The sequence below is a fragment of the Sarcophilus harrisii genome, chromosome 3, assembly GCF_902635505.1.
Source record: "Sarcophilus harrisii chromosome 3, mSarHar1.11, whole genome shotgun sequence".
NCBI lineage: Eukaryota > Metazoa > Chordata > Mammalia > Dasyuromorphia > Dasyuridae > Sarcophilus > Sarcophilus harrisii.
In genome coordinates, this window is record NC_045428.1 from 590,127,032 (window position 1) to 590,149,315 (window position 22,284).

Below are 22,284 nucleotides of genomic sequence, written 5' to 3' on the forward strand. Positions count from 1 at the left end.
GCTTAAATTGGAAGGCTGAGACCCACAAGGAAATTTGTATCAAATGATATATCAAATGATACTGTTTCCAAAAGTATTTCCGAAATTAGTAATGACCAATTCCAGCAACTTATTACCAGGCTTCAGGTTAGCCCAAAGTTGGCAAGTCAATTATTTGATACAGTTGATATTTCTAGTGTGACATAGTTGTTACTTTGTGTAAGATATGTTTATGAAGGAAGGAGACATGAGGAGTTATTGTTTTGTAACCCTTTGGAGGACACACGGAAGGAAGACGGGCATATCTTAAAGTCGATGAATTTTTCACAAATGAAGGTTTACTGTGGAAAAAAATTGATTGGACTCTGTACAGATGGTGATGGAGCAATGATGGCAAGAACGTTGGATTTGTTGAAAAAATTAAAGCCGGTGGCAATGAACATATCACTTTTACCCACTATATGATCCACTGAGTGGCACTTGTAGCCGAAAAGAATCATCAGAATTAGAAATTGTGCTTCTTGATACTATCAAAACCATTAACTTTATTAAACGTTGTACCTTTAACAGTTGCTTGTTTTCAGATCTCTGTAAAGACATGGACTCTGATTTATAAGAGCATGCAGAGATAAGGTAGTTCTTAAGAGGTGACATTTAAACAGATTACTGCAATTGAAAGATGAACAGAAATGCAATTTTATTAATTTTTTTTTACGACTCATGGTTTTCAAAACCAAGTTATGTGTCAGATAATTTCAAAAAATCCAGTGATTTAAGCATGTCACTTTAAGGGGAAAATATAAATATTTATATTAAAAGATAAAATTGAAAGTTTTACTAAAAATGTTAACATCTGGAAGAAAAGAATGGAAATGATTCTTTAGAAATGTTTGCAGTAACAGATGACTTTATAATCGAAAATAACCTTCCCAAAGACTTCATTGTAAGAGTTATATTTGATCATCTGAAGTGCCTGGAGACAGTTTCAGGAACACTTCCCTTCAAATTTTGATTATTAAAAAAAAAAAAAAAACTAAATTGGATTCATAAACCATACTCAGTTGAATTTTTTTTAAAGTCACTTATCTGCTATTAAAAGTTCAAAGAGAATGCTGAGTAAAATAGGTTTAAAACTTGTTTCCTAAAAATCTTTAAATAAAATTTGGCTTAGGATTAGAACAGAATTTCCAACAATTTCTAAAATGGACCTAAACATACAACTGCCATTTTGTACTAGGTAGTTATGTGAAGTGATGTTCTCAGCATTGCCGATTATAAAATATTTTCTTCGATAAATTCTGAAAAGCATTGAAAATCCTCTATGTCCTGCAGGATCGAATATTCACTATGATTTAATTCTTTATGCAAAGATAAACTAGCACATTCATCTCATTCGTATGCATATTTGCTTTTATTTTTAAGAAATGGTAAAAATTACATGTGTACCAAAGAATTGTTTTAAAATAAATTTTTTTCCCTGAAATAAAGTTTTTTCCCTGAAGCAATTGGGGTTACGTGACTTGCCTAAGATCACACAGCTAGGAAGTGTTAAGTGTCTGAGGCCACATTTGAACTCAGATCCTCTTGACTTCAGGGCTGGTGTTCTATCTACTATGACACCTAGCTGTTCCATTTTTTGTTTTTTACTTTATTTATTTATTTTTTGCTGAAGCAATCGGGGTTAAGTGACTTGCCCAGGATCATACAGCTATGGAGTGTCAAGTGTCTGAGGTCTGATTTGAACTCGGGTTCTCCTGACTTCAGGGCTGTGGCGCTATCCACTGTGCCACCTAGCTGCCCCTAAAATAAAGAAAAATAAATTTCTTCATGATTTATTATCAGTAAATGCTTGATTTGTATGCTTATTATATATACTTATATAAAAATTCCTTGGGCAAAAAGGAGCTGGGAGTAGAAAAAGAGCAGATAGATATAATTCTAATCTGGTATCCTTCCTCTCTTTGAGAGGAGCAAATTGACTTCTGCCCCCAACCTTTTTGTTTCCAACCCTGGCAGTAATGAAAAATATCAGGGTAGCTAAATGGTGCTGTGGAGAGAACACCAGTCCTGGAATCAGGAGGACCCGAGTTCAAATCCGGCTTCGGAGACTTTCTAGCTGTGTGATCCTGAACAAGTCATTTAATCTCAACGTCCTCCAAAAAAAATCTCCCTTAGAGAAGAGTTGAGGGAGAAGCTAGGAAGCTAGCTATGTCTGTGTTGTCCTTATTCAAGTCACACAATGACATCCCCAAACACGTTAATTCCATAAAATTAAATCCAGGTTTTTGTGAATTAAAAAAAAAATAAATTTCAAAAATTAAATGAAAAAAAAGGGAGTTGAGGAGAGGCAGAGTTTACAGAAGATCTGGCGTTCCAGTAGGAGATGGGGAGAGGACATCAGTTTAGAACCAGATAGGATGGAGCGAGGGTCAGGGACAGATTGTTCTCCCTCCCAAATTACCTTATGTGCTTCTGAGGGTTTGCCCCATGTGGAAGAAGGTTGAAAACCTTGCAGGGAAGGAAGAACCTGACCCAAGATATGACTGGGTGGCTAGGTGGCGCCATATTGTGCAGTGTTGAGTCCAGAGTCAGAAGAACTGAGTTCAAATTCAGCCTCAGGCACCTGCTAGTTTTGTAATCCTAGACAAGTCACTTCACCCTGTTTGTCTCAGTTTCCTCATCTGAAAATATACCTGGAGAAGGATCTCTGCCTAGAAAACCCTGAATGGGGTCAGAAAGAATAAGTAATGACTGAAAAACAACAGCACACCTGGTCTAGGAACTGGGGACTTGAACTAATGAAGACCTGGATTCAAAACTCAGCTCAGATACTTACCAGCTGAATCTGGGCAAGTCATTTTAACCTCATCTGCATCCTGTCCAGCTCTAAAACTCCATTCCCAGACCAAGTGCTTCAGAGAGGCACAGAGTGTGCCCCCCATGTCTTTGTGGCAATGTTCTGAAGGTTTTCTCTGTATAATTATTGTGCGGGATCTCCTGTGTGACCTCATTATCTCCCCATTTGAATGTACAGTCTTGTGAGGAGGGATTGCTTCCTTCTTCCTCTTCCATCCCCAAATACAGAAAATGCTAACTGAAAGCTTGGTGATCCATCAATTGATGGATGGATGGATTTCCAGTCCATGGCCTTAACCACCAGACCATAATTACAAGCCCATTTATTAAGGAAAGTAGGAGGCCGCAGCAGATTGGAGAAGAACTTCCAGGACATGGAGGGGGATGATGAAAGGAGTCATGTGACTGATCGATCTCGGCCAGACAATTCCCTGAATAGCTGCTTTTACTGAATAATTCATCCCCCACATGTACACACCACACCACACACACACACTCGCACATCACACACATAACATACAGGCACACACACACACACACACACACACACACACACACATTATTTTTCTCTGGTTTTACCCAAAATTTAACAATTGGAAATCAGTAGTATAATTAGAAACACACACACCACACACACACACACACACACACACACACACACCCCTCAATCCATCCAAAATTAGACTTCATGGTTATGAAGTTGCTGCCCTCCGACCCCTATTTAAAAGTCTTTTCACCTTAGTTGCTTGTGCTCTCCTGGTGCAGCCTGTGAGATCCCAGAGTGCCCCATTCCACATGACACATCACAGGATTTCAGTAGAGATCATTCATGGCTACTACCCACCATTCAAGCCTGATTCTACGGTTCCTGCAACTTTCTTCAGGATCCTGTGTTCTCTAAGCTGGAAGGGACCCCAAGAGCCTTCTAGTCTCCAGCTTCTTACACTGTAGTTTGTGACCCCATATATCTGTTTTATATATCTATATACTTGGGATCACTAAAAATTTCTTGGGCGAGAGGGGGAAAGACTCCTATGTTTTTGTAGCAGTTTTTTGGTAGCGGCAAGGAATTGGAAGTTGAGTGGGTGGCCATCCATCGGCGAATGGCTGAATAAGTTATGTAATGGTGTTGAGGGCCACAGATAGTGGGGGAACTCTGGGTAAGGTATAAGACTCTTCAGCTCAGAAGAAACCTGCTAACAATATCTGGTTTGGCTCCCCATTTCTTTTGTTCGGGGGCATCTCCATCACAAATCAAAAAATTAATAATATAAAGAAGTAAATTTAAAAGTTCTCTAGGGTTACCTGTGGCTCCCCCATTACTTCTCCTGGGTGACAGATCACACATTGTCTACCTGTATTAGTGACTGGGATATTAGCTACACACCAAGGGAAATGGGGAGCCAAAGCAGATATTATTAGCAGGTTTCCTCTGGGCTGAAGGGTCTCGTACCTTGCCAGAGTTCCCTACTAGCTGTGGCCCTCTACATAATGGCACATGATTATTCTGTAAGACATGCTGAGCAGGCTGATTTCAGAAAAGCCTGGAAAGACTTACAGCAACTGATGCTGAGTGAAGTGAGCAGAACCAGGAGAACATTGTACACAGCAACAAGATTATGTGATGATCAGCTGTGAAGGACTCAACTCTTCTCAGCAACACAGCGATCCAAGACCCCTCACACACACCCCTGTGTGTGGATCCAAGACCCAACAGACTTGAAATGGAAAAAGCCATTTACATCCAGAGAAAGAACTATGGAGAGTGAATGAAGATCAAAGCATACTATTTTCACATCTTGTTTTTCTTTTTCATGATTTTTCTTTTTTGTTCAGATTTTTCTTTCACAACCTAATATGGAAATACATTTTAAATGATTTAAATTGATACTTTTAATCAATTTAAATCGATAAATGATACACAAACTCATATCAGATTCCTTGTTGTTTTGGGCAGAGGGGAGGTAATGGAGAGAAGAAAAAATTGGGGCTCAAAATCTTACGAAAATGAATGCTGAAAACTTTCTGTACATGTAATTGGAAAAAAATAAAATACTAGTAAGTGAAAAAATATTTCTTGGTCAAGAAAAAAAGTGATGAGTAGAAAAAGCTTAAGAAGGCCTGATCTAGTCCAAAACACTCCTGCACTCTCTGCTTGAAGCCCCCCTAGTGATGAGGAATTCACTACCATCTTGAGCCTCTGCCTGAAGAATTCCGGAGTGCTGCTCGCTTCGGCAGCACATATACTAAAATCAGAATGATACGGAATTCCGGTGTGGTGGAAGACACCCCTTCTAGACTTTTGGACAACGCTAACTGTTAGGAGGTTTTCCGGCCTTACTGCCTCCGTCTAGCAGTCCCCCAACTGCTCCTCTGGGGCCCATCAGAATACTTCTAATTTCTCTGTCACATGAAAGACTTTAAAATACTTGAACCCTGCCATTGGATTACTACAGAGCCGTACGTCTGGCTAAACATGCCCAGAATCACAGACCGTGTGATTGGGATCATTCTCGTCCAGCCCAGAAACAAAGGAATTAGTCAGACGATGAGGATTTCCGAAGCGCCTTCCATGTGTCAAGCCCAGTGCTGACTCTGCTTGAAGCATCCCTAGTTCTTTCACCTCCATAAGCTCATACAGCCCCCAGACAGCTCAGAAGACTAGACCTGGGCTCATACCTGGATATGACCTCTGACATTTACCTGGGTGATCTTAGGTCTCCGTTCCTTTACTTGTACAATGAGGGGGCTTGGTCTCGATGGTCCCAAATGAGCCTTCCAGCTCTAGACCCATCATTGCCCCGGTCGCCCTCCTCCGGGACCCTCTCAGCTTCTTAGTATCCAGATGTGGTCAGAACGGAGACTAAGACAAAGGTATTGATGAGCTTCCTTATTCACATCGACCCTGTGAGGTCAGCCTGGACATCATCATTCCCCTCTGACAGAGAAGGACCCTGAACTCTGAGACTGGGGAAAGGGGACCAGGCGATTTGCCCAGAGGATCACCCGGGCTGGAAAGCAGAAGAGCCGGGAGATCAGAGTCTCCCTGTAGTCAAAGCAAGGACAGCTTCCAGAATGGGCCTGGATTGTGCTACCCCTACCCATTCTGGCGGGAGGCCCGAGCCTCCGTCTGTGACATATGGGTTCCAAGCATGTGAGCTCACAGAGATCAGAGATAAGTCTAACAAAAAACTAGGAAGCCAGATGTCTAGGTCACAAAGCTACGGACACAGCATCATAACACTTTAGAGATGTGCATTGTGAGACTTGGAAGAGATTCTGAAATCCCCCTAAATCTAGTTCCTTGTGAAACTAAACTCCTTTAGGTACCTAAATCGGAGATCGAGGGAAAGACAAAGCCGATACCATGGAAGTAAACGGTAGAATCGTTCCTCTTATGAAAACTCTGAAAACTCTTATCACTGAGAAACGGGAAAGGAAAGAGGTAACATAGCAAATGTACTATGATTCCATTGAAAACCCAGAAATATAAAACCTGCAAGTGGGATTAAACAAACCAAAAAAGTCAGTTGTTCAATTAAAGATAGAAGAGGGGGGAAAAGCTCTTCCTGAGGGCAGGCACTTCTGGTTGTGGATCACCAGGTTAGGATTCAAATCCCATTCCTGCCACTTATTACCTGGGTGAGCTTGGGAAATATCAGCTCACTTTTTTTGGCCTCAGTTTCCCTGTCTGTAAAATGAAGTTAGCCTCGGAGGTTGTTGCCGGCTGGGAATCTAGAATGTGAATGAGAAAGAGACCCCCCTGCAAGTTTCATCCCCCACAAGGTACAGCCTGAGCTGCCACAGGGTAAGGGAGGGTGGGCAGGTGGGGGAAGAGTCACAAATAAGAAATGGAACTCTCCAAGTTCAAGTTCCGAAGGCTTAAAGAGTGCCTTCTACCACAACTCTGGGATGCACATACCCCTGTTTATTGTCCCTGTTTTATGAATGTACAGACTTTTTTAGAATCCACTTGACTTGCTCAGGTCACCCAGTTAATAAGTATCAGAAAAAAGGGATTTGAATTAAGGTCTTTACCATTAATAATTTAACTTTTCCATAGCGATTTAAGATTTGCCAAGTACAGACATCTAAGTCCGTCTTCACAATGGGGTTGTAGAGTAGCCTTGGGAGTTTTATTTAGGTTCTTTGTTTATTCTGTTTGTCCAGAGCTGCGATTTCATTAGTGAAGAGATGGAAGAGAGTGCTGGAGTTAGAATACTGAGGTTCAAATCTCATCTTTGACATTTAGTACTTGTGTGACTGTGAGAAAGTCCCTCACTTTTTCTGGGTCCTGATTTCCTTGCCTATACCATGAGGAATATGGACTGTTCTACCTCAGTTCTAAAGCCTTGATTCGAAATCGCTTAACATCCCTGTGCCTCAGTTTCCTCATCTGTACAATGAGATTAAATTACTTGAGGTCTTTCCTGTCTAAATCTAGCATCCTGTGAATTTAGCCTGCCTCCCCCTTCCCCCCACACCTCTCCCTGATTTGCAAGTTAAAAAGTAAGGAGAAGTCAGAAGACCTGGCTCGGCTACGTCATTAATTTCAGAAGTATGACTTCAAGAGAGGCATCCTGATTCCCAGGTCAGCTCCTTGTCCAGGATGCCTTTTAGACACCATTATTCCATTTTACAGATGAGAACACTGAGGCTTAGAGAGCTCCGCCCCTGAAGAGCTGTGTGTGCATTGATGAGTTTTTCCTAGAATCTCCATTTTGATGAAGGGCCCAGTCGTTGACACCCTGCCTCAAATGCCTTCTCCTACTCTTGACTTTTTGTTCCTCCATTAAAAAAAAATGATTTGAAAAAAAAAAGAATAAAATTATTTCAAAAAATCATAAATGAAAAGTGCCCAGCTATTTATTAGAATTAGATAAAAATAGAAAGAATCCACCAATAATCTCCTGAAAAGGAAAGATAAATTTCCAGGATCGTCAAAGCCAAAATCCAGAACTCCTGTGTCAAAAAAAAAAAAATTGCTAGTATCCAAAAAGTGGTTCAAGTATCACAGTCAGGATTATACGAGATCGACAATTTCTGCTATAAACAAGAATGGGTTTTGGGGTGCAGCACTTGGAATTACAAAAAATAGAGACTTGTAATAAGAATAATGTGTCTTGCAAAGTTGAACAGAAACCTGAAGGAACTGGGTTTGGGAAATGGATTTAAAAAAAAAATAGAGCTTTTTTGAGCATTCTGGACAAAAAGACCAGAACTTATGGAAATACTAGAGTCCAGAGAAAGCTAGAAAAGGACATGTATTTTAGTCAGGAGAAGTATGATGAAGTGCTAACATTCTAGTAAAGGATGAAGAAAAAAGTGTCCCTTCAGAACCTAAATGCTACAAAAGATATTGTGATACTCAAATAACAAAAAAAAGGGGGAGATCTTTGAGTTAGATTGGTTCTGTCCTAATGATTTTTAAGAAGGGAAAGAAGAAGGAGTGTAAAAGGAATACACTGTTTAGAAAGGAGGGGAAAGGGAGGCAAAACTTGCTGTTTTTCATGATTGGAGTGTTGGGGGGGGGGAAGGATATACAAATATGAGGGAAAGAGGGGGGAAGTAAGACTTGCTCTAAGATAAAATGAAGAAAGAAGAGTTGAAAATGCACACGATGTTTCAAATTCACAAGGAAAAGAAATAATACTGGGACTGAGTAAAAGGAAGGAAAATATGGTCACAAACCAAAGAGGAAAATATCTCTAGCCCAAAGAGAGGATTAAAAGAAAGGGGGGGGAGGGAGAAAAATTATAAGAGAATGCTTAAACCCATTAGAGAGTGGCTCCACAAATTATAGTATATGAATGCAATGGAATATTATTGCACTATGAGAAATTAGGAAACCGATGATTTCAGAGAATCCTAAGTCATATGAACTGAAACAGAGTAAAGCCAGCTGAATGAGAACACCACTTTATACAAGGTGAGAAGATAAAAATCACATTGCTTAAAGTGTTTACTGTATTGAGTCTACAATGTAATTGGTTTTAGGATGGATTGAATTTTATCGTTGAGTCTGTGTCTGCCTAAAACCATCTTTCCATATTCTTGAGTTAACCTTGGGAATTTTGCTTTCCCTCTGTGTTAAAGTTAGGGGCAGCTAGTTGGTATGGTGGATAGAGCACCAGCCCTGAAGTCAGGAGGACCTGAGTTCAAATCTGCCACTTCCTGGCTGTATGACCCTGGGCAAGTTATTTAACCCCAAATGCCTCAGCAAAAAAAAAAAAAAAAAAAAAAAAGAAAGAAAGAAAGAAAGAAAAGAAAAATGACTATCTTCCACACTACCCCACTCCCTGAGATACTTCCAGGACATCTATTATCTTTAAGGCCCACAAGTTAACTTGGTACCATCCCCAAGAGATATGACTTCTGTTCTTGCCCATCCTTATGAAATTAGGGGAGAGTTTATTTCTTTCAAGGAGACAGCAAGAATTAGAAGATTCACCCCAAAATAACCAATATTTCTTAGTTGTCAGAGAAGGGCTTGAATGCCAACCCATCTTTCTTAATATAGCCAGTATAGTATAGTATAGCCAATCAGAATGTTCCATGTCTTCCCAGAACCCTTTTTCTGTAGCTGGTCAATAAAAAAGGTTTCCTCCTTTTCACTGGGCTCGCCAGTTTTATGCTGGTTGCTGATCAGACCCATTTTATTAACAGTTACATGCATCACTGTTAATTCTTTTGCTTGGTGTCCTATGCCTTGATTGGTTTTATTTGCCATAAAGAGCAAACCATTGTAAAGAGAAGCAGCTTTGAAAGGTTTCAGAATGCTGGGGCCATGATCAACCCTGACTGCAGAGGGTCACAATGACGCACATGTCCCATCTCCTGGTGGAGAGATGGAGGACTGACCATCACTTACCTGGGGGATGGCGGGCAATCCCTCCACCAGCACGGTAGGGAACTCGGGTCCACTTTTCATTGTACTCCATCGTTCATCCGACTCCATATGTTTGGGCCCTGTGACTGAGCCGCCCTTCTAATCGGAGGCGGGAGTGGATTTAAAGCGAATCCTAACTCTGCCCCTTACTGCCTGGGCTCCTGGGCTCGGCTCTTTACATGTGGGGCCTCAGTGTCCTGCTCTGTAGGACGTATGTCTGCAGCAAGTCAAGTCGATGATATTTGACTTGCTGTGTGCCCGGTACTAAGCCAAGTGCTAAAAAGACAAATTCGAGAAATACCCACAGGGAGCAAGGGTGGGCTAGAAACATCTCAGAGAGGGAGGATCACTGTCTGGAGAAGGACTGAAGATATTACTGACCTGGGCATCCTTCTTAAAATGGAGGCACAGCCAATCACAGAAACAGACCACAAGGGTTGAAGGTCCTTCCAGTGTGAGAAGTCATTCAGGGGAAAGTCGTCTGGTTGCCATATTAATGTGGGTCTGGGATGGGATGCGCAGGCTCTGCTGGCCCAGGTTCTCATCTCTTTCTCTCTCCTCTTCCCCAGTCCTCTTCCAGGAAAGAGGAAAGCATTTTGGAAACCAAGGTTATCTTAAATGACAGACCTCAGGTCGAGTATCAGGAGGGCCGCTATCCCCAAACCATGCCGTTCATCTGCCACTATTCTTTGGACGCCGACTATTTTGTCTCCTTCTCCTGGGTGCAGTTGGGCAAGAAGGAAGAGCGGGTAAGGCTGCCCATCAAAGTAACTCTGAGTAAGGTTGAGACAATGGGTCTTTTCTCCAGGGTGGAAAATTTAGAGGGGGGTTATTGATATCATTCTTCCCTGGATGAGCACCTCCCCTAACCCAAGGTAGCCTTATTCTAAGAGCTCTTTCTCCTTTTAACTGCTTAGAAAACTTGCATCTCACTGTATATTTCACTGCCACCGAGCTCACTCCCAAGATGACCCTCCCAAACACACTCACACACATATGTACACAGCCCCACCATGGCACTAACATCTCTAATTACAGGCTGACCATTTGCTTCTTAGTCCATTCCTTTATTCCTTCTACACCATCTCCACCAGACTTCCTACCCACAGAAAGACACAGAAAGCCTCTTTCCCTATCTGTCCCCTTATCCAGGTCCATATCATCCCATCCTGCCCCTGCTCATTAGACCGCCTTGGAAATGATCTCAGCTGAGCTTCAGAAGGACGATTTGTCAGTCTGTGAAAGATGAATCAGAAAGACTGAATCAATCAGCAGATTGTTGAGATAGCCCAGGACTCAAGAAGCCCTTGGGGAGGGGGTGGCAGGGAGATCTCCAGTCTAGCGTACCTGGGATCAGCTACTTACCATAACCTGTTGGTGACCTTCACAAGTCACTCTACAGAGGGAGAACTCAGAGGTGAAAACCCTACCCCTGACAGCCATAGATCCAGAACTGAGGGTACCATGTGCACAAATGTTTGTGGCGGCCCTTTTTGGAACTGGAAACTGAGGGGATGCCCATCAGCTGGGGCATGGCTGAACAAGTTATGGTGTAGGAATGTGATGGAATATTATTGTTCTGGAAGAAATAATGAGCAGGGTGATTTCAGAAAAGCCTGGAAAGACTGATGCTGAATGAAGTGTGCAGAACCAGGAAAACATGAGAGTAACACTACGATTATGTGATGATTAATTGTGATGGACTTGGCTCTTCTCAACAATGATTCAAGTCAACTCTAATAGACAGGATGGAGAGAGCATTCACCTCCAAAGACAGCTATGGAGACTGAATGTGGATCAAAGCATAGTATTTTCACCTCTTTTGTTGTTTGTTTGCTTGTTTGTTTTTTCTTTCTCATAGTTTCCTGTTGATATGATTTTTTTGCACAACTTGACAAAAATGGAAATATGTTTTTTCTTTCTTATAGTTTCTTTCCTTTTGGTTAGATTTTTTTTTTTTTTTTTTTTTTTGCACAACTAACTTGACAAAAATGGAAACTTTTTTTTTTTCTTTTTCTTTCTCATAATTTGTTTCCTTTTGGTTTTATTTTTCTTGCACAACTTGACAAAAATAGAAGTATGTTTTTTCTTTCTCATAGTTTCTTTCCTTTTGGTTTGATTTTTCTTGCACAACTTGACAAAAAAAAGGGAAACTTTTTTTTTCTCATAGTTTCTTTCCTTTTGGTTTGATTTTTCTTGCACAACTGGACAAAAATGGAAACACGTTTTTTTCCTTCCTCATAGTTTCTTTCTTTTGGTTTGATTTTTCTTGCACAACTTGACAAAAATGGAAACTTTTTTTTCTTCTTTCTCATAGTTTCTTTCCTTTTGGTTTAACTCTTCTTGCACAACTTGGCAAAATGGAAATATATTGAAAAGAATTTTACGTTTCACCTAAAACAAAGAGCACTTCAGATGTTCTTATTTTCCATAGAGGGAAACTGAGACCCATGACTTGCTCGCGGTCAGATCATACTCCTAAAACCGTCTCCAGCTTCCCTTCCATGTTCTGGCTTCCCTGGCTTTCTTTCTTTCTTTCTTTCTTTTTTTTTTTTTTTTAATGTTTATTTTTCTATTTATTATTTTGTTGTTACAAAGCCTTTTATTTTCAAACCTGGCTTTCTTCAAGTCCCAGCTAGAATCACACCATCCACAGCAAGCCTTTCCCCACCCCCTTCCTTTCGTTTGAGGGCCTTTCCCTTATTGATCGTGTCTAACTTCGCCCTTAGGGGTTGTTTGCCCGTTGCCTCCCTAGCGGCTCGGAAGCTCCTCGAGGGCCGGGCCGTCTCATTTGTTTGTTTGGTATCCCCGGGCGCTCAGCCGAGCGCCCGGCCCCCGGCGGCGGCTCACTAACCGCTCCTCTCCTCTCTTCCCCTCCCCCTTCGTCCCCTCCCAGACAGTGCTGTGGGTGTATCCGAAAACGGGCCAGGAAGTTTTGCAGAAGAAGGAGCTGCCCAAGCAGGAGCGCCTGCCGCCCGTCCAGGCCCTGGTGTACGCGCACATCCACCGGGTGCTGGTCATGTACTGCGGTGACGTGGTCCTGCGGGTCCTCGGGGACCACAACAGTAACTTCAAGATGCGCTGCGTGGTCCCGTGCCGCTTCTCCGTCAGCTGCCTGACCTACGCGCCCAAGACGGACGTCCTGCTGTCGGGCATAGCGGGGGCCGTGGTCCTGTGGTCGATCGAGCCGGGGGGGAAGGGTCTGCAGATCCTGCAGATCACGACCATGTCCGGCAACGAGCTGGTGCAGGGGATCAGCCTGGACGGGCCGCAGAACTCCCTGCTGCTCCTGTGCGAGAGCTTCTTGCGCGTCGTGGCGTGGCGGGGCCACAGGAAGCTGGAGGAGCTGCAGTCCTTCTCGTCCCCCCGGAGCGGGGACTCCTTGACCTGCTGCTGCACCTGCTCCTCCGAGGGCTACCTGTTCGGGGGCAACCAGGCGGGCCAGATCCAGATCTGGAACCTGGAGCAGCACGCCAACCGCAAGTCCTTCATCAGCTTCCAGGCGCACGCGGGGCGCGTGGTGCTGGTCCACAACCACGACAGGATGCACACCCTGCTGACGGCGGGGGGCGACGGCCTGCTGAAGGAGTGGCACCTGACGTCGGGCAGGCTGCTGCGCGAGCTGCACGTGTGCCCGGACCACCTGCTGCGGATGCAGTTCATCAGGGACGACACCTTCTTCTGCCACACCCAGCACAGCTTCTTCCTGTACCACACGGCCCAGTTCTACCAGCTCTTCAACAACTGCGGGGCCAGCCCCCATCAGCTGAAGCGCATCCACTGCGAGGGGAACCAGACGCTGATCTTCTGCCACACCGCCGACGGCCTCTTTCGCTTCCTGTGCCCGCTGACCGGCAATCTCCTGTTCCTCACGTGGCCCTTCATGGCCCTGGACCGGGCCGTGGCCTCGGCCTACGACCGCGAGCACCGGGAGCTCGTCGTGGCCATGGGGGACGCCACCGTGATGATCCTGGACACCACCAAGTGCCCGTGCATGCCCAAGTACATCCTGCAGGTCTGCGCGAAGGCCAACGACCAGATACAGTGCATGGCCTACGGGGAGCCCCACCTGGGCCGCGGCATCAACAGCCTGATATACTGCGGCCACAAGAGCGGCCTCGTGAGCGTGCTGTCCCAGCACAGCTACGCCCGGGTGGAGAAAAGCATCCACGACGGCCCGGTGCTGATCATCTGCACGTTGACCGGCTCCCCCATCACCTCCAAGGAGATGGAGCAGACCTTGGTCTGTTCCTACGGCGTGGACCAGTACGTGCACCTGTCCGAGGTCATCTTTAAGGACGGCAAGGTGAGCCTCTCCGCCTTCACCAGCATCCTGAGCAGCTGCATCCTCCACCACCTGATCCTGTTGCCCAAGGCCGTGGGGGCCATCACCTCCGAGAGCCGGCTGCGGCTCTGGAACTACGGCGAATTCCTGGTGAATCCCCAAACGAAGCAGAAGTCGAATTTCCAGGAGACCCTGCCCCTGCACAAGGTGCCCATCGTCTCCTTCGACGTCTGCCTGACCCTGGAGATCTTCGCCACCTCGGCCTCCGACGGCACCGTGGGCGTCTGGGACATGAAAGGCAACCCCGTGGTCATCTTTAACTGCAGCGTGCAGTTCGGCCCCATTTGCTTCGCCAACGAACGGGGAGACCTGCTCCTGACTTTTAACAATTGCATCTACCTGATATCCTGCCTGCACCTGCTCCCCCCTTCCCTGCTCCCCCACTTACTCAGCATCAACCTCGAGGATGAGGTGAAGCAGGCGCCCATCCCGTTCCTGCCCAGCTTCTTCTTGTCCTTCAGGATCATCTTCCTGCCGCGCTACGTCTCCATGGGCGAAGGGGTGCAGAAGTTCCAGGGGCTGGACGCCCTGCCCAACGTGCGGACCATCGCCTTTGACCACCTGGTTCCCCACGTGGTGGAAGAGATCGACGGCTTATTATCCCTGAAGGGCAAGATCCCCAAGGAGAAGGAAACGACTTTCTCACTGGCCAAGACCCAGGATATCCAGAAGCGGCCCCCGACCAGCATGACCCAAGATGAGTTGGCGCTGTGGGAGGGCTTGTGCCCCGTGAAGCTGCTGCAGCGTTACTTTGGCCAAGGACGGAAGTGGGTGATCGCCCCCGACGGCTACATCCCCAACTCGGTGGTCAGGGCCCGCATGTGGCCCGAGGGCACCCCGGTCTTCCTTCACTGCGGGCTGGGGGAACCCCGGCGGGACCTGGCCTACCACGGGGCCAAGTTCAGGTTCTTCGCCGCGGAACACGTAGCCGAGGGGGGGGAAGAGCGGAAGCTCGGGATCAGCCCCAAACGGCCCGCCCAGCGCTCGGAAGTCGACGACATCTTGAACCTCAGGGGCAAACCCGAGGAGATGAGTGAAGTGGCGGTCACTAAAACCGTCTCCACCCTGCTGGACGTGATGTCCCAGTCCGTCCCCGTGAAATACAAGAAGTGCATCGACCTTCTGTCGAAGGTCTTCGCCGTCTACAACGTGGCGCCGGGGCTGCGCTCCGAAACCGCGCAGCAGCTGCTGGACGACACCTCCCACACCAACGCCGAAATCCGCAAGGACGCCTGGGAGGGCTTGGAGCGGCTCGGCCTGATCAGTCACCTCTTCGCCATCCCCCTGGTGCAAGGGCTGCTGGACAGGGATGAGAGCGTGCGGAAGAAGGCCTGGGAGCTCATCGGGTCTCTGACGGGCATCCGGGACAAGGCCGGCTTGCTGGAACTGCTCCAGGACCGGGAGACCTTCCAAGCGCTGCAGTAAGTATTGGGGGGAAGGGGAAGGGGCGGGGTTCCGCGGCTCTGACGGGCATACGGGACACCGGCAGCTCGCTGGAATTTCCAAGGGCTGCGGTAAGTGATTGGGGGGGGGGGGGGGGGGCGACTCCCCTTCCTCTGATTTCCCCTCCTTGTCCGTGGGCCTTTGCTCGCCCCCCACTCAGAGAATGACAGTCCCTGAGCTGGACGGGACTCTTAAATCCATCCCATGGGGGAGCCAGTGGTGTAGGGGAAAAAGAAGTCCGAGGTCCTGAGTTCTAATCTCACCTCTGACACCACCTAGGAGAACTTGGGTAATGTACTTCACGGGCCTGTTTCCTTATGTATCGTTTTTAAAATGAGATTGGATTAGCAGTTCCTCGGTCCCTTCTAATTATTGCTGTTGGATGATCCAAGGATTGTCCCCCAACAGCATCCCCAGTGAGGGAGTGCCCAGCCTCTCCTTCAGTGACCTGTCCCTCCTTCCCCCCACCCCTCAACCTTTTTCTTCCCCTCCTTCTCTGCTCTTCCTGAGGCCCTCCCAGTCCGCTCTCATCTCCTGGTGGTCCACAACAGCAGCCTCAAGACTCTGGGCCCCCAAGATCACTTCTTAAAAAAAAAGATTTTTTTTAAATTTAAAGAAACTGTTAGTTCTTAATTCTTTAATTTTTATGAAAGCTTTTTATTTTCAAAACATGTGCATGAATAATTTCCCAACATTAATCTTTGCAAAACCTTGTGTTCCAATCCCCCTCCCCCCCAAGATGGCAAGTAGTCCAATCCGTGTTAAACATGGTAGAAATGTATGTTGAATCCAACTAGGCCTCCATCTTGGAACGATTATCCACACGCATCACTTCTTCCGCCTTGCTCTCCACAGGCAGGAGAAGATCGGGAACCAGTCCTTGGACCAGCTGCTGGGGATTCGACTCCAGGACCTTTACTCCCTCAGAGACATGGTGGAGCACCAGCTCAGCGACAGCCTCACCCCAGTCGACTCTAAACCCAAAGTCTCCTTGCCTCCAAGCCTGCCGGTGCTCACTCAGCATCCAGCCTTCATTAGCCCCAAGGGCATTGATGCAACTGAAATTTCCCCAAGCGAAGAAAAGAAGCAGGAGCATCTCCTCAGAAGGGCAGGTACCAAATCAGCAAGAGTTTTCTCGCAGGGCTTTCTCCTGGAAGGGAACTGAGGGAAAGGGGAGGGTTCCTCACCACAAAAGCTTGTCTCCGATGACCATCCCTACTGTAAACTCAGTGTCCTTGTCTGTGAAATGGGCAACTACCTCAAAAGGGTGTTGGGTCAAAAATAGCGCCCACCAAACAAATAGCTCCTGTTGTGACCTTTATTATTAATGATTCTTGTGTCCCTCTTGTCCCCTCCCTTCTCTTGCTCCTTCCCCCCCCCTTTTCAGTGTATTCTCGAGCTGGCATTCTTCCCCCCCTCCATCTGCAGACTGGCACTCCACCTAGTTAGGAGATGGCTCCCAAGCCTCCCTCTCTTCTGGGTTCCAGGCTTACTCTATCTAGCACCATCAGCCTGGAGGATGTCCTCTCCCAATCGCCTGTCAGCACAAACAATTCTCCATGGGGAGCATGGGGCCAAATCCCTCTTCTCCCTTCCTCCTGATTTTGGACAGATTTCCTCCCCTCCATTTTATCTGGGGGTTGACAGGTTGTCCCATACTTCCCATACTGTGTTGACCACAAAGTAGAACCAGAGGGATTGAGAGGGCACATAAGGGGCACATAAGCCACACAGGGCAACCAGAAGAGCTGGATTTAGAGCTGGGATACTAAGACCTGAGCCTTGGGGAGAAAGGCGATACCAGGTACCTGAAAGGGAGTTGGGAGGGCCAGGAAAGGTGAGGAAGGACTCCGATCCAAACGTGGGTGGGGGGATGCTTGTATCAAGGTGAGAAGGGGATAAAATGCTGAAACTGGCAAATAGCCAGGGGACCAGTTTGGCAATCAGAAGAAGAGGCGTCTTAGGGGAATGGTCCCAAAATGGAAAGGGCTGAGTTCACCAGGGCATGGCCTCTGACCTAGATGTTGGTAAGAAGAAAACGAAGTCTGGATGGAAGGGACGTCAGCCATGGGATGGCCAAAGGAGAGAAAAATAGAAGTTGTGGACGAGACAGAATTATTGTTTCAGTTATGTCCCATTCTGTCACAACCGCGTTTGGGGTTTTCTTGGCAAAGATACTGGAGTGGTTTGCCATTTCCTTTTCCAGCTCATTCACAGATGGGGAAACTGGGGCATGAAATTAAGTGACTTTTCCAGGGTCACACAACTAATAACTGTCTGAAGTAAGATTTGAACTCAAGATGAGTCTTCCCGGCTCCAGATCCAGCACTCTGTGCATTATGGTGCCAACTAATGGACATAATTGATTAAGCTGGATAAATGATAAGTTTGTGCTGTATGAGGGAAATACGGTTTCATATTTTCCAGTCCAGTGGGGGTCTTCCTGACAAATGTTTGCTCAATGGAGTGACAACTGAAGGAAACCTATCCGGCCTCAGTTTTCCTAGCTTTGGGCTTGGGACAGAGGCCAGAGAGGGGCTGTTTCTTTGACTCTCTGTCCCGGCGGGGTTCTGCCCAATTTACCTTAGATTTGGGAACAAGTTTTTCCATCACTCTCATTGTGTGTCTGTGTGTGTGTTTTCCTGCAGGGAAGATCACAGCCAAGTCTCTGGATATCTTCAAGAAGTCCAGAGAGAAAACCCAAGAAGAGAGGAAACCCAGCAGACCTGTTAGCTTTGCAAAGCTTGAGACGTTAGAGGAGGAGGCTGTGAGCAGACGCGATAGCCGCCTCCCGTCGGTCTCACTGTCCGCCACTGAACTTCCTCCGAGCAGGTCCGGGAGAGAGTCCCAGATTGAGGGTTGGGATATACAGAAGCCGATACCACTGGATGTTCAGAGCCAAGAAACCCCGAGTGATCGTGGTGATATGAAGCCAGTTCAGATCAAAAAGGCCAAGCCTAAAAGGAAGGGTAAAGTTAGGAAGAAGGTGGAGGCGGAAGGAGAGAAGGAAAAAGACGAGGAAAGGAGGAAAGAATTGGAGAAGGCCCTGGAAAAGAGTCTCGAGATGATTGAGGAGAAGCCTGCCTGGTACTCTGAAGAGGACAAACTTAGGGAGATGATCAAAAAGATGTCTACCTTCCCCGAAGAGGACAAAGAAAAAACCTGGAGAGATAACCTCCTCCAGCTAGTTAACTTGAGAGATTCAACCTCCCGAAAAGGGGAACTGGGTCAAGACATAATGGGTGTGGCTCAGGAGAAGCTCGATAAGAAGTCTGCCAGCTGGGACCTCCTCCAGAGCATGTTCCAAGGAGGAAGAGAAGAAAAGGAGAAGGAAGTGGAGGAGGAGGAGGCTGTGGTCTTGGAGGAAAAGAAAGAGCTAAAGCCTAAGGTAGAGGAATTGGATATTCTGAAGCCCAGGAAAAGGAAAGTGTTTTTCTCAGAAACTGAGACCTTTGAGGGCCCTACCTATCAAGAGTCTAAACTCAGGAGAAAAGAATGGAAAATGTTACAGAGGGAGAAGAAACTGGCCAAGAAGGAGAAGAAACTGGCTAAGGAGGAAGGTAAGCTGAGCAAGACCAAGGAAGAGCTGGCCAGGAGAGAGGAAAAGCTGGCTAAGAAAGAGAGTATGCTGGCCCAGTTAAAGAAGGCACTAGCCAAGGAAGAGAAAATAAAGCAAAAGGTCAAGAAGGAGGAATACAAGGGGACTGTCCACGATAAAGCCAACCTGTTGCTGACCATGTTCAAGGACGCGTCCAGGGATGTCATGAGGCGGGCCAGGCAGGAAAGAGTGAAGTCCAGGACTCGGAAGAGTCTCACCAAGGATGTGAGAAAGGAGAAACCTTTGCCAGACCAAATCTCCAAGGAGGACTACGAGAAGAAGAAACTGATTAGGGAGAGGAGGGCAGCTGAAAAGGAGAAGATAGAGAAGCTGGAGAAGATGCTAAAGGAAAAATATAAGAGAAAAGAGGCTCGTGAAGAAGCCGAACGTTTTCTGGGTAAGAGTGAAATGCTGCCTGAGGAGGGGCCCACCGAGAAGCAACGGCTTGAGAGAAGGCCATCCAAGAAGTGGAGGCCGTCTGAGAAGGAGTTGTCCTCCGAGGAGCCCACCGAGAGGCCGCCCCGTGAAAGGAGGCCGTCCAAGAAGCGGAGGGCATCTGAGAAGCCGCCATCTGAAGAGCCCACTGAGAGGCCGCCCTGGGAAAGGAGGCCGTCTGAGAAGCGGCGGCCATCCGAGAAGCCACCATTTGAAGAGGAGCCATCCGAGAAGGGGCTACCTGAGACGGGGAGGTCCAAGAAACCGAGGCCTGAAAGGGACACAATTGAGAAGCGGCTGGCTGAGGAGGGGCCCTCCGTGGAGGGGCCACCCAAAAAGCGGCCAACTGAGGAAGTGCCAACTAAGGAGAAGCAACCACCAGAGAGGGAGCTATTAGAGGAGCCTTTTCAAGAGGGACCACCTGAGAAAGGGCCTTCTGAAGGTTGGCTGCCTGAGAGGGGGCCATCAGAGACTTCCAAGGAAGGACCATTGGAAGAGGGGCCGTATGAAGAAGGCTGGCTCCGGGAGGGGCTGCCTGAGGAGGGGCCACTTGAGGAGGGGCCTTCTGAGCAAGAACCTTCTGAGAAGGAGCCATCTGAAGAGAGGCCCTTCGAGAAGCAGTGGCCTGAGAGGGGGCCATCTGAAGGGGGGCAGCCCGAGGAGATGCCTCCTGAGGCAGGGCCATATGAAGAAGGCTTGTCTGAGGAGGGACCACTTCAGAGGAGACCCTCTAAAAAGCAGTTGCCTGAGAGGGGACCATCTGAAGAAGGACCATATGAAGAGGGGCAGCCTGAGGAGGGGCTGCCTGAGAGAGCCCCCCCCCAAAAAAGACTGCCTGAGAAGCAGTTAACTGAGAGGGTACCATCTGAAGAAGAACCATTTGAGGAGGAGCAACCTGAGGAGGGGAGGCCTGAGAAAGCCCCCCGAAAAAAGAGACTGCCTGAGAAGGCGCCCTCCAAAAAGCGGCTCCCGGAGAGGGGACCATCTGAGGAGCCGGCTGAAGGGTGGCCATCCGAGGAAGAATCATCTGAGGAGGGGCGGCCTGAGAAAACCCGCCGAAAAAAGAGACTGCCTGAGAGGGAGCCCTCCAAAAAGCACGTCCCTGAAAGGGAACCCTCTAAAATGCGGCTCCCTAAGAGGGAACTCTCCAAAAAGCAGTTAAGAGAGAGGGGACCATTCAAGGAAGAACTATCTGAGGAAGAACCATCCGAGGAGGAGCAGCCTGAGGAGGGGCGGCGTAAGAGAGCCCCCCGAAAAAGGAGACTGCCTGAGAGGGAGCCCTCCAAAAAGCGGTTACCTGAGAGGGAGCCCTCCAAAAAGTGGTTACCTGAGAGGGGAGTGTCAGAGGAAGAACCATCCGAGGAGCAGCAGCCTGAAGAGGGGCTGCCTGAGAGAGCCCCCCGAAAAAAGAGATTGGCTGAGAGGGAGCCCTCCAAAAAGCAGTTACCTGAGAGGGAGCCCTCCAAAAAATGGTTAACTGAGAGGGAACGGTCCGAGGAAGAACCATCTGAGGAGGAACAGCCTGAGGAGGGGAGGCCTAAGAGAGCCCCTCGAAAAAAGAGACTGCCTGAGAGGGAGCCCTCCAAAAAGCGGTTACCTCATAGGGAGCGCTCCAAAAAGTATTCCGAGGAAGAACCATCCGAGGAGGAGCAGCCTGAAGAGGGGCAGCCTAAGAGAGCTCCCCGAAAAAAGAGACTGCCTGAGAGGGAGCCCTCCAAAAAGTGGCTGCCTGAGAGAGAGCCCTCTAAAATGCGGCTGCCTGAGAGGGAACCTTCCAAAAAGCGGTTACCTCAAAGGGAGCCCACCAAAAAGTGGTTAACTGAGAGGGAACAGTCCGAGGAAGAACCATCTGAGGAGGAGCAGCCTGAGGAGGGAAGGCCTAAGAAAGCCCCCCGAAAAAAGAGACCGCCTGAGAGGGAGCCCTCTAAAAAGTGGCTGCCTGAGAGGGAGCCCTCTAAAATGCGGCTGCCTGAGAGGGAACCTTCCAAAAAGAGGTTACCTCAAAGGGAGCCCACCAAAAAGTGGTTAACTGAGAGGGAACGGTCCGAGGAAGAACCATCTGAGGAGGAGCAGCCTGAGGAGGGAAGGCCTAAGAAAGCCCCCCGAAAAAAGAGACTGCCTGAGAGGGAGCCCTCTAAAAAGTGGCTGCCTGAGAGGGAGCCCTCTAAAATGCGGCTGCCTGAGAGGGAACCTTCCAAAAAGAGGTTACCTCAAAGGGAGCCCACCAAAAAGTGGTTAACTGAGAGGGAACGGTCCGAGGAAGAACCATCCGAGGAGGAGAAGCCTGAGGAGGGGCGGCCTAAGAGAGCCCTCCGAAAAAAGAGACTGGCTGAGAGGGAACGCTCCAAAATGCAGCTGCCTGAGAGGGAGCCCTCCAAAATGTGGATAACTGAGAGAGGATCGTCCAAGGAAGAACCATCCGAGGAGGAGCAGCCTCAGGGAGCCCCCGGAAAAAAGAGACTGCCTGAGAGGGAACCCTCCAAAATGCGGTTAACGGAGAGGGGACCATCTGAGGAAGAACCATCCAAGGAAGAGCAGCCTGAGGAGGGGCTGCCTGAGAGAATCCCCCCAAAAGAGAGACTGCCTGAGAGGGAGCCCTACAAAAAGCAGTTACCTCATAGGGAGCGCTCCAAAAAGTGGTCCGAGGAAGAACCATCCGAGGGGGAGCAGCCTGAAGAGGGGCGGCCTAAGAGAGCCGCCCGAAAAAAGAGACTGGCTGAGAGGGAGCCCTCCAAAATG

At 47.7% G+C, this 22,284-nt stretch overlaps 1 protein-coding gene across 1 annotated transcript; it reads left to right on the plus strand.

Moving 5' to 3' along the window:
• The first annotated feature begins 9,713 nt into the window (after positions 1 to 9,713).
• Positions 9,714 to 21,574, plus strand: WDR87 (WD repeat domain 87). Its single transcript, XM_031961625.1, has 6 exons — positions 9,714 to 9,740; positions 10,294 to 10,473; positions 12,621 to 15,490; positions 16,368 to 16,624; positions 18,161 to 21,422; positions 21,538 to 21,574. The coding sequence occupies exons 1-6, from the start codon at positions 9,714 to 9,716 to the stop codon at positions 21,572 to 21,574; spliced, it is 6,633 nt and encodes a 2,210-aa protein (XP_031817485.1).
• Positions 21,575 to 22,284: the final 710 nt, after the last annotated feature.